The 13,941-nt window shown below is 39.3% G+C and overlaps 1 protein-coding gene across 5 annotated transcripts in view; it reads right to left on the bottom strand.

The window, feature by feature from the left end:
- The window catches only part of PATJ (PATJ crumbs cell polarity complex component), a 417,617-nt gene that overhangs the window by 343,246 nt on the left and 60,430 nt on the right, over positions 1-13,941 (bottom strand). For all 5 annotated transcript variants that reach the window (XM_049879429.1, XM_049879433.1, XM_049879432.1 and 2 more), the window contains exon 14: positions 12,201-12,257. In XM_049879429.1, the coding sequence (XP_049735386.1) occupies positions 12,201-12,257 (57 nt within the window). The remainder of the gene's footprint in view (positions 1-12,200; positions 12,258-13,941) is intronic.

Genomic DNA, 13,941 nt, shown 5'->3' with positions numbered 1-13,941 from the left:
TTTGCAAGCCAGTTGTTAAACATAACCATTATTAAAAATTAAATTATATAAAGTTACAATTAAATAAACAATTTTAAAAACAAAGCTAATAAGTACTCAAAATTTATCACTTCATAATTATTTTACTACCTTTCTAATATCTATAATCTGAGAAGCTGGACTATATGAAGAAGAATATGGCATCAGGATTGAAGGAAAACTCATTAAAAACCTGTAACATGCAGGTAATACAACCTTGCTTGCTGGTTACTGTTTACTTCACTTACTGTAAAGATCAAAGACCACAGCCTTCAGTATGGATTACACCTCGACATAAAGAAAAAAATCCTCACAACTGGACCAGTAAGCATCATCAGGATAAATGGGGAAAATATTAAAGTTGTCAAGGATTTCATTTTACTTGGAGCCCATGGAAGCAGAAGTCAAGAAATCAAACAATGCATTGTTGTTGTTGTTAGGTGCAGTCCAGTCGGTTCTGACTGATAGCGACCCTATGCACAACAGAATGAAACACTGCCTGGTCCCGCGCGATCCTTACAATTGTTATGCTTGAACTAATTGTTGCAGCCACTGTGTCAATCCACCTCATTGAGGGTCTTCCTCTTTTCGCTGACCCTGTACTTTACCAAGCATGATGTCCTTCTCCAGGGACTGATCTCTCCTGACAACATATCCAAAGTATGTAGGATGCAGTCTCGCCATCCTTGTTTCTAAGGAACATTCTGGTTGTACTCCTTCAAAGACAGATTTGTTCGTTCTTTTGGCAGTCCATGGTATATTCAATATTCTTCGCCAACACCACAATTTAAAGGCATCTTCTTCAGTCTTCCTTATTCGTTGTCCAGCTTTCACATGCATATGATGCAATTGAAAATACCATGGTTTGGGTCAGGCGCATTACTTTGGGCAAATCTGCTGCAAAAGACCTCATTAAAGTGTTAAAAAGCAAAGATGTCATTGTAAGGACTGAGGTGTGCCTGACCCAACCATGGTGTTTTCGATCACCTCATATGCATGTGAAAGTTGGACAATGCATAAGACTGAAGAAGAATCCATGCCTTTGAATTATGGTGTTTATGAAGAATACTGAATATACCATGGACTGTCAGAAGAAGGAACAAATCTGCCTTAGAAGAAGCACAGCCAGAAGGCTCATTAGAAGCAAGGATGGTGAGACTTCGTCTCACATATTTTGGACATGTTATCAGAAGGGACCAGTCCCTGGAGAAGGACATCGTGCTTGGTAAAGTAGAGGGTCAGCTAAAAAGAGGAAGGCCTTCAACGAGATAGACTGACACAGTGGCTGCAACAATGGACAGATTGTGAGGATGGCATAGGACTGGGCAGTATTTTGTTCTGTTGTACACAGGGTTGCTATGAGTCAATGATACCTAACAACAACTATTATATCTTTACAGTAGAAGTATTCGCTACCTAAGAACTCAGAATAGCAAAGGGGTGGACAACTGCAAGAGATAGATGAAATGGTTGATCTCTTTAGTTGCTAAATGCAGCTAGAACAAGTAATTTAACAGGTCTGCTCCCAGAGAGAAGCCTGCAGCAATGCAAGATGAAGTGCTACTTGGTGCTACTGTGAGCATCCCAGTTCACAGTATGTTCAGTGGTGTCATATAGCTTGAAATCTGCCATGGTAGGAGTATTTACACCACCAAACCAAACTCACTGCCATTGAGCGGATTCTGATTCATAGGCCCGATAGGATAGAGTAGAACTGTCCCATAGGGTTTTCAAGGCTGTAGATTTTTATGGAAGCAGACTGCCACATCTTTCTCCCACTGGTGGGTTTGAACTGCTGACCTTGTGGTTAGTAGCTGAATGCTTTAACCACTACACCACTAGGGCTCCTATTTACACCACAGATATGGGAAAATGATACAAATTAGGACTGTTTTCTGAAAGAGAGCTAGATATTTATCAGCATACCACTGAGGCCCTATCAATGATCTAGCCTGGCCATGATATCCAGCATATATTGATGGGTTGTCAACTATGTCAAGGCATTGAGCTAAGAGCTGGAAATACAGGGTGAATGAAAGAAACAGTCTATACCCTCATGGAGCTAACATCCAGTGTGGAAGACAGACAATAAACCAACAGGAAAGCAAGCAAACACAAACAAACAAATACTATACAAGAGAATAACTAATTGTAATCAAGGCTATGAAGGAACTAATAGAGGTAGTAACATAAGAACATAACTGGTGGAGGTCATTTTGGACAGTGGGTCAGGGTAGGCTTCACAGAGAAGCGGGTATTTAACGTGAGACTTAAAGGATAAAAATGATCAGCCTTACAAAGAGCCTGCTGGGAGACTGCTTGTGGGAGGTCAGCAAAAAAGATAATTGCTAAATTTTTGGTTTAAGCAACTGAGCGCATGATGGTGGCAATTTCTGCATAGAAATAGGTGCTCAAGTTAAAATAAAGACACAGCTGTACATGCACCAGAAGTCCTTTGTACTTATGAAAATAATAATATACCCCCATAAAAGATAAAAGGGTTACAGAAAAAACTGGTTCCAATCACCCTGTTTACTGTCCCTGATCTATTCAGATGGCTGACCCCTACTCCCCACATCAATGGAACAGTTGAAGTCAGGAACAGGTTGGCGCACCTAGGAGCAGCACAGGCTCAACCATGGAATTCATGCCCTCCAGGCACAGGGTTCTGCCCTTCTGGGCTATTCCCCCAAATATCTGTAAATACCACACATTCCCTAGAAACTTAAATGGTGAACAAAACACACATGCTTCATCTCCAATCATGCTGAACAAATAAACCAGAGATGATGTTTACGAAATCTGTCAATCTCAAAGAGCTCTACCTAATATTAGTTCTGAATCTAAATCTGTGTGCAGCTGGATTTCTGAGACTTCATGTTACATTGCTGCAGGCTTCTCCGCAGGAGCAGGACTGTTTAATTACCTGTCCCAGCTGCATTTAGCAACTAAACAAATCAACCGTTTCATCTGTCTCTTTCAGTTGTCCACCCCTTTGGTATTCCAAGTTCTTAGATCGAGAGCAGAAAGTACTAAAATGACAGGAGTGGGTGCTACAGATGATTGATGCCTTCAAACACATTGCATGCTATGCTTTTTGATGTCTATTCAATGCACTTTGCAAGGGGTCCTATTTAAATTGACAAAGCTAACAAGCAGCAGGATTTTATGATCTTGCTATGACAAGCAAAGGATAAAAGCAAATGTAACCGAGGAAAGTGTGACCATTGTGTGATCTACTGTCAGTACTAAAATGAAGATCAAATAAGATCAAGAAAGCTAGAGGTCTTCAACCTGCAAGTGGAAAGACCTGTCATGTAACAAACCACAGCCCACTCATTTTCCTAAAAGCTCTACTTTTAGGACCCTAGAACAAGATAGCGAAATACTCAAGGGGGAATATAAATGATGTTGCCTCAGGGGGAGAAAAAAACTTCCAGAAAGGAATGCTCCCAAGATGTGTCAGTGGAGCAGGGGAAGATGCTTCCAAACAGTTGAACTCAAAATAGAACAGAAAGAAACCCAGGATTAGTTCCTGTCACATACACACACACAAGCAAAGGTAACAAAGAACCATTTTTATTTAACGATTAGGGAAAAGAGTCACAAAATTTACCACAAATAGAAAACAAACTTTCCAAGAATGAGACTACAACTTTGAAACTAATGTTGAAACACAAGCATAATGGCCTCCAAAGTTGGGTGTGGCCATCCAGTTATGTAAGAACCATTCATCAGAGCTGGATTTATACTCATTTTCCTCACCCTTCTAAAATTTTAATTCCGAATGTTCAAAAACATAATGTGTACTCTTACGTATAATATGATGTATACTGAAGGTTCTCCTCAATTACCTAACACTCAAATCAAGTGTCAGTTGCCATTTATCACTTTAGATATTTACATTACCTGCCTGGCCCACGTGATATTTGAGTTTCTGGCACCTGACCTAACACTCTGCACCTCTGTCTGCCTTTACTCATGGTATTTTGCTCACCTAGACCAGCCCCTATGCTCATTTCTCAAACCCATTCTTCAGAATATAATACAAATGCCACCCTCCCAATACACCTCCTGCATCTGTTTTGAGGAAGTAACATCTCGAACCTTGAACATATACCAGGCGCTTTAGCAATACCCTGAACAATAGTCCTCAATGGAGTAGCCAATGGAGGGATCAAAATTTGTTTTAGGGTCCTCGCCTCAAACCTACAGCATCAGAATATAGGTGAGGTGCAAAATACACATGTGTATTTTTGAAAAACTCTTTCAATGTTTCTGATATGCCACCTTCTCAAACAAGCCTCCCTACAGAGATTTGATTCTGGGTCTCACGTCCACTTGAGACAGCAGCAAAGTATAAAATCAAAAGCTTGAGAATGCGTACAGCAATTGCCTCTGGAGAGAAGAATAAAGAGGAAGCTGGGATGGGAAAAGGTACAACATTCAAAAGGTATCTACTTCTGTACCTTTTGATGTTGTGCCTTTCCCACATATTATCTACTCAAAACAAAAAAGGAAAGAAAAAAGGATAGCACAGGCTTAGGAATCAGATAGCCCTTGATTTATTTCCTAACTCTGCCACTTCCTATTTGCATATGACCCTGGGCAAGTTATGTTACCTGCTGGACACTCAGTTTTCACATTTTGAAAATAGGAAGGAGGAAAAACCTGTTGATCAATAGGGTTATTGGGAGAAATAAGGAAGAACACGTATTTAAAGCAGAGGACCATCTCTGGTAACTGAGTGGTAATATCCACTGCAACTTGTGGAGGGCCCAGTACATCCCACTGGCTTAAAAATTACATTTGTTCACTAGTGAAAAAGGGGGAAAACCACATTTTAATGTCTGCTTGCTCAGGAAATAGAATTCAGGAGGGAAATAAGATGAAATTTGTCAATCTGTCCTGTCAAAACCAGAGAATAGGACCTGGTATTTTTGTTTCCAACGCCAAGGATATTACTGATGCTCACTCCATATTACAATTGATGGCCAGCAGAAAGGTCACTAGAATGAGCTTAATGCTTTGCCCCATAATGCTGTGATTATCTTAATTGTAAACACTTGCCAAGACAGCCATCCCTAAAAGAGCAAGTCTCCACAGATGTGGGAAAACTGTTCTTGTGTCATGATTAACAGCTTCCTAGAAGCAGTGCAGCTAATGCTCAAGCCACTGTAAATAGCTTTTGCCTCCCTCTGTCCCCACAACTCCATCCACCTCAGAAGGAAGCCTAATCTATTAACATTGGCCCATAACATAGGAAGATGCTTCATCCCATCAAGAGTGATGGCTATGGGGTGTGTCATGGATTGAATTGTGTCCCCTAAAAATGTCTGTCAACTTGGCTAGGCCATGATTCCCAGTATTGTATGATTGTCCACCATTCTGTCATCTGATGTGATTTTCTTAAACGTTGTAAATCCTACCTCTACGGTGTTGATGGGGTGGAATAAGCAGTAGTTATGTTAGTGAAGGAAGCCCTGGTAGCATAATGGTTAAGAGCTACGGCTGCTAACCAAAAGGTCAGCGGTTCAAATCCACCAGGTGCTCCCTGGAAACGATATAGGGCAGTTCTACTCTGTCCCATAGGGTCTCTGTGAGTCAGAATTGACTCGACGGCAACGGGTTTGGTTTTTTTGGTATGTTAGTGAAGCCAGACTCAATGGACAAGATTAGGTTGTGTCTTAAGTCAGTCTCTTTTGAGATATAAAAGAAAGAAGTGAGCAGAGACAGGGGGACCTCACACCACCAAGAAAGTAGTGCCAGGAGAAGAGCGCATCCTTTGGATCTAGGGTCCCTGCGCTGAGAAGCTCCTCGACCAGGGAAGATTGATGACAAGGACCTTCCCCCAGACCTAACAGAAAGAAAAAGCTTTTCCCTTGAGTGGGCACCGTGAATTCGGACCTCTAGCCTCCTAGACTGTGAAAGAATAAATTTCTCTTCATTAAAGCCATCCACTTGTGATATTTCTGTTATAGCAGCACTAGATAACTAAGACAGGGTGGTAAACCAGAGCCACCATCTAAAGACACTAAACTCTTAAGAACACCAGCCGTAGCCACGAAAAATGATTTTACTCATCACAAATGTGATGGGGAAGAAGGGAAAACCTATAGTCTTGACCTCGTCATGGCTATACCCTGCTTAAAATCTTCCACTGGCGTCACCTGGCATTGTGAATAAAGTCTACACACATCACCACAGATCTCAAGGCCCATCAGCACCCAGTCTTCTTCACCAGCTTCATTTAATGACATTCTACCTTTCACTGAGTTTGACCCAGACACTCTGAAACAAGCACCTTCTATTCCATTCCTCCCACATGCCAGCCCTTTTCCCACCTCAGGGTTGCTGTACCTGCCGCTCACCTGCTCCCTAGTTCTCCGCATTCCTATCCTTCAAGCTGCACTCAAATGTATCTTCAGAGAGGCCTTCTCTGACTTCTTATCTAAAGTGGCCTCCCCCAGTTACTCTCTCATCACCCTATTTATTCTTTTGCAGCACTTCTTATAATCTACAACTAACTTATCAACTTATTTTTGACTTGTTTATTATCACGCTCCCACAGCGCCCCAGAATCTAAGATCTATGAGAGCAAAAACCTTATGCATTTTGCTTACCATAGATGTTAGCTCAGTGTCTGGCATATAACAGAAGCTCAATAAATATTTCATGAATAAATAAATGAGCCCTCTAAGCTGCAATATGCCTTTGCTATTATCTAGCTTTTAATTTTCGACAAGTCATTCAATTCATGCAGCCTTTAGTAGTCTTATCTGTGAAATGGGTTCTGACTGGCTAATTAAAGTACCCTTTGCACTGGTTGAGAGTTTGGCTGTTAACCAAAAGCTTGGCAGTTCAAATCCACCAGCGGCTCCTTGGAAACTCTATGGGGCAGTTCTACTCTGTCCTATAGGGTTGCTATGAGTCATAGTCAACTCGACAGCATGAGGTTTGGGTTTTTTTGTTTTTTTTTTTTTGGTTAGGAAGCACAAATGGTTTGTGCTTGGCTATTAACCCACCCAGTGGTTAGAAAGGCCTTGAGATCTGGTTCCATAAAGATTACAGCCAAAAAAACTCCTATGGGGCTCAGTTCTACTCTGTAACAAATAGAGTCACTGTGAGTCAGAATCAACTCCATGTCAATGGTTTTGGTTTTTTTTTTTTTTTTTTTTTTTAATAGAAGCTTGGGAGGCATAGCAGTTTGCGGTCAGCTGCTAATCTTAAGGTTGATGTTCAAACACAGCAGCTTCATGGAAGAAAGGCCTAGTGGATAGCTTCCATAAAGATTATAGCCAAGAAAACACTATGGAACAGTTCTACTCTGTAGCATGTGGGGTCGCCATGAGTCAGAACCAACTTGGCAGCAACATGTTTGGGCTTTTTTGGTCTGCATTATAGAAAAAAGCAAAAGATTCCTGGCTTAAGACCTAAATTTCCAACAATAAGGCAATTTTAAAAAAAGGAAATCATTCTAAGATGATCTTTAAACTTTAAACCAAAAATATTCCCGAAAGTCATCTTAAAACCAAACAACAGTTTAGCTTAATTAGTTAAAAAAAAAAAAAAATTCTACCTTGAGCATTATGCTCTTTTAAAAACTATATGAATCAAATTGATATCAGCAACTCAAAAGATTAAACAGGAAGCAGTGAGTTTATGTTAATGAGGGAAGAGCAACTCAGAAAAGGAAGGTGAGAATGGCTGCACAACTTGAAGAATGTAATCAATGTCACTATTTTGTACATGCAGAAACTGTTGAATTGGATATGTATTGCTGTGTATATTCTCAACAACAACAAAACAAAATTTAGAAGGGATAAAATCATAGCTTACCGAAATGAAAGAATACTCTGCGGGCATTTATAATTGAGGAACCAATGTAAAAAAAATGTAAAAATGTGTGATAATGTTATACAGAAAGAGCACACATCCTGTCTCTGACACATAGCAAAAGGTTGGGTATACCAACTACAAATATGTAAATACACATAGCCAAATATGAAAAGAGAACACTGAAATTATGGGTGATCTTTTCTTCTAGCGTTTAACAACAACAAAAAGTTTTCCCACAACACATTTTCAATTAAATAAGATATTTTAAAAAAGCTTATTTTAAAAAGAGACCCTTTAAAAGGTCAGGGTCTAAAAGCACTGGAGGCATATAACTAGGAAACAAAACCAGCATTTATTGAACATTTCTTATGTGTTGGCGCTGAGGTATATTAATGAAGACATATACTAAATATTCTCATATCAATCCCTTACAACACAGGTATCATTGCCCATATAATAAGAAAAATTAGGCTGGTTACTTCACCTCTTTCAAATGTTTCCTCAAATGTGGCTTTCCTAATGAGGCCTTCCTTGATCAACATAACCAGGGGTGCAAACCTTCTCCATCCCCTGAATTCTCTATGTATCTTCCCTGTCTTAATTTTCTCCACTGTAACTGCACTTATTACCTTATAACATACTATATGACTCATTTTCAGCCACCCATAATTAAAATAAAAGTTGTACAGGAGAAGTTTTTTGTTTTTTTTGTTTGTTTGTTTGTTTTTGCATTGTTTCTGCTGAAACCCTGGTACCCAGTAGAATACCTGGCACAGAGTAAATACTTAAATATTTGATGAATAGATGAACAGCCGAATATACTGACGAGATTCTATGAAGTGGTTCTGAAAGTCTGTTCAACTCATAGCCTTTCCACACCTTTAAATCAGAGTTAGTGAGTACAATATGCATTGCACAGAGGTTGATGAGGAAAGGGTAAAGTTAGTAACACTGCTGGCAGGAAACTAAGGTGAGAGAAAACATCTTCTATTTGGGAAAAGACAATCCTGCACATTTATACAAAATGTGGTGCATTATCCTCTTTTTTTTTCTAATTTTTATTGTGCTTTAAGTGAAAGTTTACAAATCAAGGCAGCCTCTCATACAAAAATTTATATACACCTTGCTTTATACTCCTAATTGCTCTCCCCCACTGAGACTATTATCCTCTTTTTCTTGCTCTCTTATACTACTTATAAATATGATCACACAGGGCTTTACAGTCTTGAACTGGGGAGGGCAGACAACTAAAGCTGAACCGTGTGATGAACCAAGCCTGATATGGGGCAAGTTTGCCCCAAAGCATGTCTCCTGAGTTCCAAAATTATACGGGGTAGGAGAACAAAGAGCTAATTAGAAAGCCTCTGGAAAGCAAAGCAAAGATTTCAACAGTCCCACTCAACTGTGGAAACCAGTATTAGAGTTTAGGATCCACCTGGCAGAGGGGGCTGGTAAACACCCAGGCTCTTTGGTGGGATACCTGGAAAGCTAAGTGTTAGGAGCAAAGGTCCCTGTCAGAGGTAGACTGAGGCTTACCAGAACTTCAGCTCTGCCACATCTCTGAGACAGTCACCCTCCCTATTTCCCACCCACCAACACACACACACACACACACACACACACACACACTGCCCCTCTCTCCCTGCTTATGAGAAGGGTGAAAACTCTCTAAAGGGAGATAACATCATGGGCAACCTTTTGTAGTTGTCTTACACAATGCTAGGCATTCAATCAAATTATCAGACAACCAAATAACCAATAACAACAGAAAGCATCAGACAATGGAAGCAGATACAAAGTTGGCTCACATACTGGAGTCAACATTAAATGTCATTATATGCTATACCAACATGGTCAAGAAATAGAGAAAAAGATGGCAAGCATACATTTTTTAAAGACTGAGAATTTTGTCAGAGAATTATATTCTAAAAAGAAATAAAATGGAAATCCTCTCATAGAAAAATATAGTATCTAAAATTAAGGACTCAATAGATAGGGTTTAACACAAGAAATTTAACAAACTAGAAGACAGGTAAATAGAAAAAATCCAATATCCAAGAATTTAGAGTAAATTAAAAAACACTTTTAAGAAAAAGTATCATTGACTTATATGACAATAGGAAAAATAATAACACCTGTTACGTACCTGTCACTATTTTAGGCACATTACATTTAATTCCTACACAATCATGAGATAGATACTAATCTATTAATATCACCCCTTCTACAGAAAACAAAACGGAGACACGGAGAGGTTAGATAATATCCCCAAAATCAGCCAGCTAGTGAGTGGATAAGCCAGAATTTGAATTTTGGTAATCTGACTCAGCTCCAGGGTCCATGTAATCAGTAACTAATTAATAACAATTGCAGTTTGGGTGAGATAATTTTATTTCTTACTTTCATTTCTAATTAAATCCTCAACATATTAAGGTGGGATTAGTAATCAGTGATTACTCCAATCTATTACAAAGCTGACTTTGTACATAATTTTAAATTAGCTTCAAGGTGTGCCATGTTGTTTTTACATTGCACATCTGAGGAAAGCTTGGTCAGTTGGCCCACACAGTCACAGCAAGGAAGTTACTCAAAATGTAGGTAAATTTAGAAGGAATGAAACACTGTACATGGCATCAGTCTTGAAAACTCAAACTTATAAAATAATGTAACATACAACACAATTATTATGGAGGAGAAATATTTATAATAAATACTCAAAGGAGGAAACAGTACAACTATCTAAAAAGACGCTCCTAACTTCCTACAAAACCCTCATGGGATACAAAAAAATCATTTTGTATATGCCATGTGACAGCAAAGTTTGAGCTGGGCTCAGTTCTTTCACCCCATGTGGGATTACAGTATGATTTTTGAAGCTATTCTGGCAAGAAAACTTTTTCTTGCTCATTATTTATTAAGAAAGCCAGCCATCTGCTACCTAGAAAACTTTCCTAAGTTTCCACAACCCTGACCTTTGGTTATCCAGAATATGAAATACAGAATGAATTTGTAGTGAGAGGACATAAAAACGATGGGGGAAAAATGTTTTATAAAGGTACCTTTCTGGCATTTTGTCATTAGAAGTAAAACAAAACACCCATTGCCGTCAAGTCAATTTGGACTCATAGTGACCCTATAGGAAAAAGTAGAACTGCCCCACAGGGTTTCTAAGACTGTCATCTTTACAGAAGTAGACTGCCACACCTTTCTCCTGCACAGCAGCTGGTGGGTCCCAAACGTTGACCTTTTGGTTAGCTGCTGACCGCTTAACCACTGAGCCACTAGGACTCCCTAGAAGTAACCTCCTCCCCACCCCCCAAAAAACCCAAACATGTTGCTATCGAGTTGATTCCAACTCATGGTGATTCCTTGTGTTACACAGTAGAACTACTCCATAGGGTTTTCTTGCCTTAACCTTTACGGAAAGGAGCCCTGGTGGCACAACAGTTGAGCATTCAGCTGCTAACCAAAAGGTTGGTGGTTTGAACCCACCCAGCAGCTCTGAAGGAGAAAGACCTGGCGATCTGCTCCCGTAAAGATTATAGCCTAGTCAAGATCAAAGCCTAGAAAACCCTATGAAGCAGCTCTACTCTATCATGTGGGGTCGCTATAAGTAGAAATCAACTCAACAGCACCTAACAGCAACAATCTTTATGGAAGAGGATCCCAGGCCAGGAGCCTCTGGATGGGTTTGAACTGCCAGTCATTCATTAGTAGTTGAGCACGAACTATTTGCACCACCCAGGAACCTAGTAGAAGTAAAGCTTACCAAAAAAATTTAAGTTTAAGGACATCCAGTGTCTACACTTATGGCTAGATATTGTCCTTGAACATCTGGGCCTGGAGGATTTTTAGTCTGCATTTACAGTCCAGATTTTTAGGAAAACACTTTCTAAAGGACTCGTTAAAAAGAGTTAACACACTCTGCACAATGTTACTACTCTATGCACCACAGTAGGCAGAGCAGTCCAATCTGGGTTTTTGGTTTCTGGAAGTGGCGCACAGGATCCCACATTCTTCCCAGGAATACATAATAGTGGGAACTCATCACATTTCCAGAAAACATGGAAGACTAAATTCTGGACCCATTAGGTCACAGAACTCATTTAATTCGTTCAACGAGAATTCAGAACCCAGGGTGGAAGGTGGGGCGGGGGGGGTGTACTGTCACACATTGTGGGGATTGCAACCGGTGTCACAGAAAAACTTGTGTATAAATTTTTGAATGAGAAATTAATTGGAGCTGTAAACTTTCACCTAAAGCACAATTTAAAAAAAAAAAATTAGAAAAAGTTCTTCAAATGACAAAAAGCTGGTAACATTTTTAAAAAAACAATGCTTACCTTTGAGTATTTCTGTAACTCGGCATCATCCGCAATCTGTGTGTCCAAAGTGGCAACCTAGATTTACAAGAAAATAAGATTTCCAGTATTTGTAAAAGCATAACTTTATTTCCTACTAAGTTTTATGAAAAATCTTCAAAACCTGCATATTAATAACTCCATCTGACCTACATTCTAATTTCTTTCCTATATTTCTATAATGCCTGAGTATAACACATAACGTAAAATTTCAGAGTGTTTATGATTTTTGTGTTGTTGTTTCCCACAGCAAATTTTTTTTTTAATAAATTATTCAAAAGTTGAAAGAAAGTAACCGGCAAATGCATATATTATTATTTTTTTAATCCATGATCCCTAAAATTTCAGTATAATCCTCCACTACAGTGAATCCATAAAAATTTCCCTCTTTCAAAACCAGGAGTATGGCCACTTTACTTTCAAATTTAGAACTAAAAACAAAGTTGAGAAGGTCAATAAAGATCTATGAGTTTGGAAAAACTGAAGCATCTGACTTTGCACAGACAGCTCAAACCATTTTCCCAGGAGAAACAGCTGGCAAGGACACAAACAAAAAGACCTGGTCTCTGGTGGGAGGCTCATGGAATATTTAAAACCTTTAATCCCGGCCTACAACTATTGTTCTGTGCTTCAGTGGTGGACATCCACAGAAGTGAATTCCTTGCAAGCAAAGTACTGATGATTTGCATCTGCAAGTTGTTAATAAAATACGGTGCATCTGGAGGGGATAAATTAAACAATGATCCAATTAAAGCTCCAGAAGTACTGTACTTTAGATAAGTAGATCCTGGGAGAAACTGGAATAAGAAACATCGGCGTGCAATACGCATGTGTGTGTGTGCGTGTGTATGTGGGCACTGACAGATGATGGTGTATGTGTTTATTATTTGTGTGTTCATTTATTTAGGCTGACTTCTCCTTTCTGTCCCTCCTAGCTCAGAACAAGAGGCTAAAACTCTTAATAAAAAACCTGTCCCTTTAAGCTTTTAACTTCAAATTTTGCTTCCTCCTTCTAGCCTCTCTGTCATGACAGCACTACATGATAAGTGATATTTGGAAGTGTGGTTACAACGAGGATAAAATTTGAACTAAAAAAAAAAAAAAAAGAGAGAGCCCATCACAAAAGTGGCAATTTGTAAATAGTGGTATATAAAATTACTTTGAAGATCAAACTACCAAGGATAGTAGGGAAGGTCATTTGCTAAATGAGAGGCTAGTGACAGTGTTTGAAATCCATGAGGTTCATGAGACCTGACAGGCAAGTATAGAATTCACACAACAAGAGAAAGTACAGACTGTTTTAACCCATCTTAATGTCATTGGGAGGGAGCCCTGGTCGCACAGTAGTTAAAGTGCTCAGCCGCTAACGGAAAGGTTGGTGACTTCGACCTACTGGCCACTCTGCAGGAAAAAGACCTGGCGATCAGCTTCCATAAAGATTTCCCAAAAAAAAAAAAAAGCAAACCCGTTGCCATCGAGTCTGACTCATAGAGCAACCCTCTAGCCTTGAAAATCCTATGGGGCAGTTCTACTTTGTCCTGTAGGGTCATTGAGTAGGAATAGACTTGAAAATAATGGGTTCATTTATTTATTTATTTTCTAAATGTCATTGGAAATTTTCTGACAATAGGTAGCAGCTGGATATTATGAACCATGAAAACAGATAAAAATCTCCAAACAGCCAACAAGGACTAATGATAAACATATGTAAGACAATGTGAAT

This window comes from Elephas maximus, chromosome 3 (assembly GCF_024166365.1).
Source record: "Elephas maximus indicus isolate mEleMax1 chromosome 3, mEleMax1 primary haplotype, whole genome shotgun sequence".
Taxonomy (NCBI): domain Eukaryota; kingdom Metazoa; phylum Chordata; class Mammalia; order Proboscidea; family Elephantidae; genus Elephas; species Elephas maximus.
This window is presented reverse-complemented; position numbering and strand designations above follow the sequence as displayed.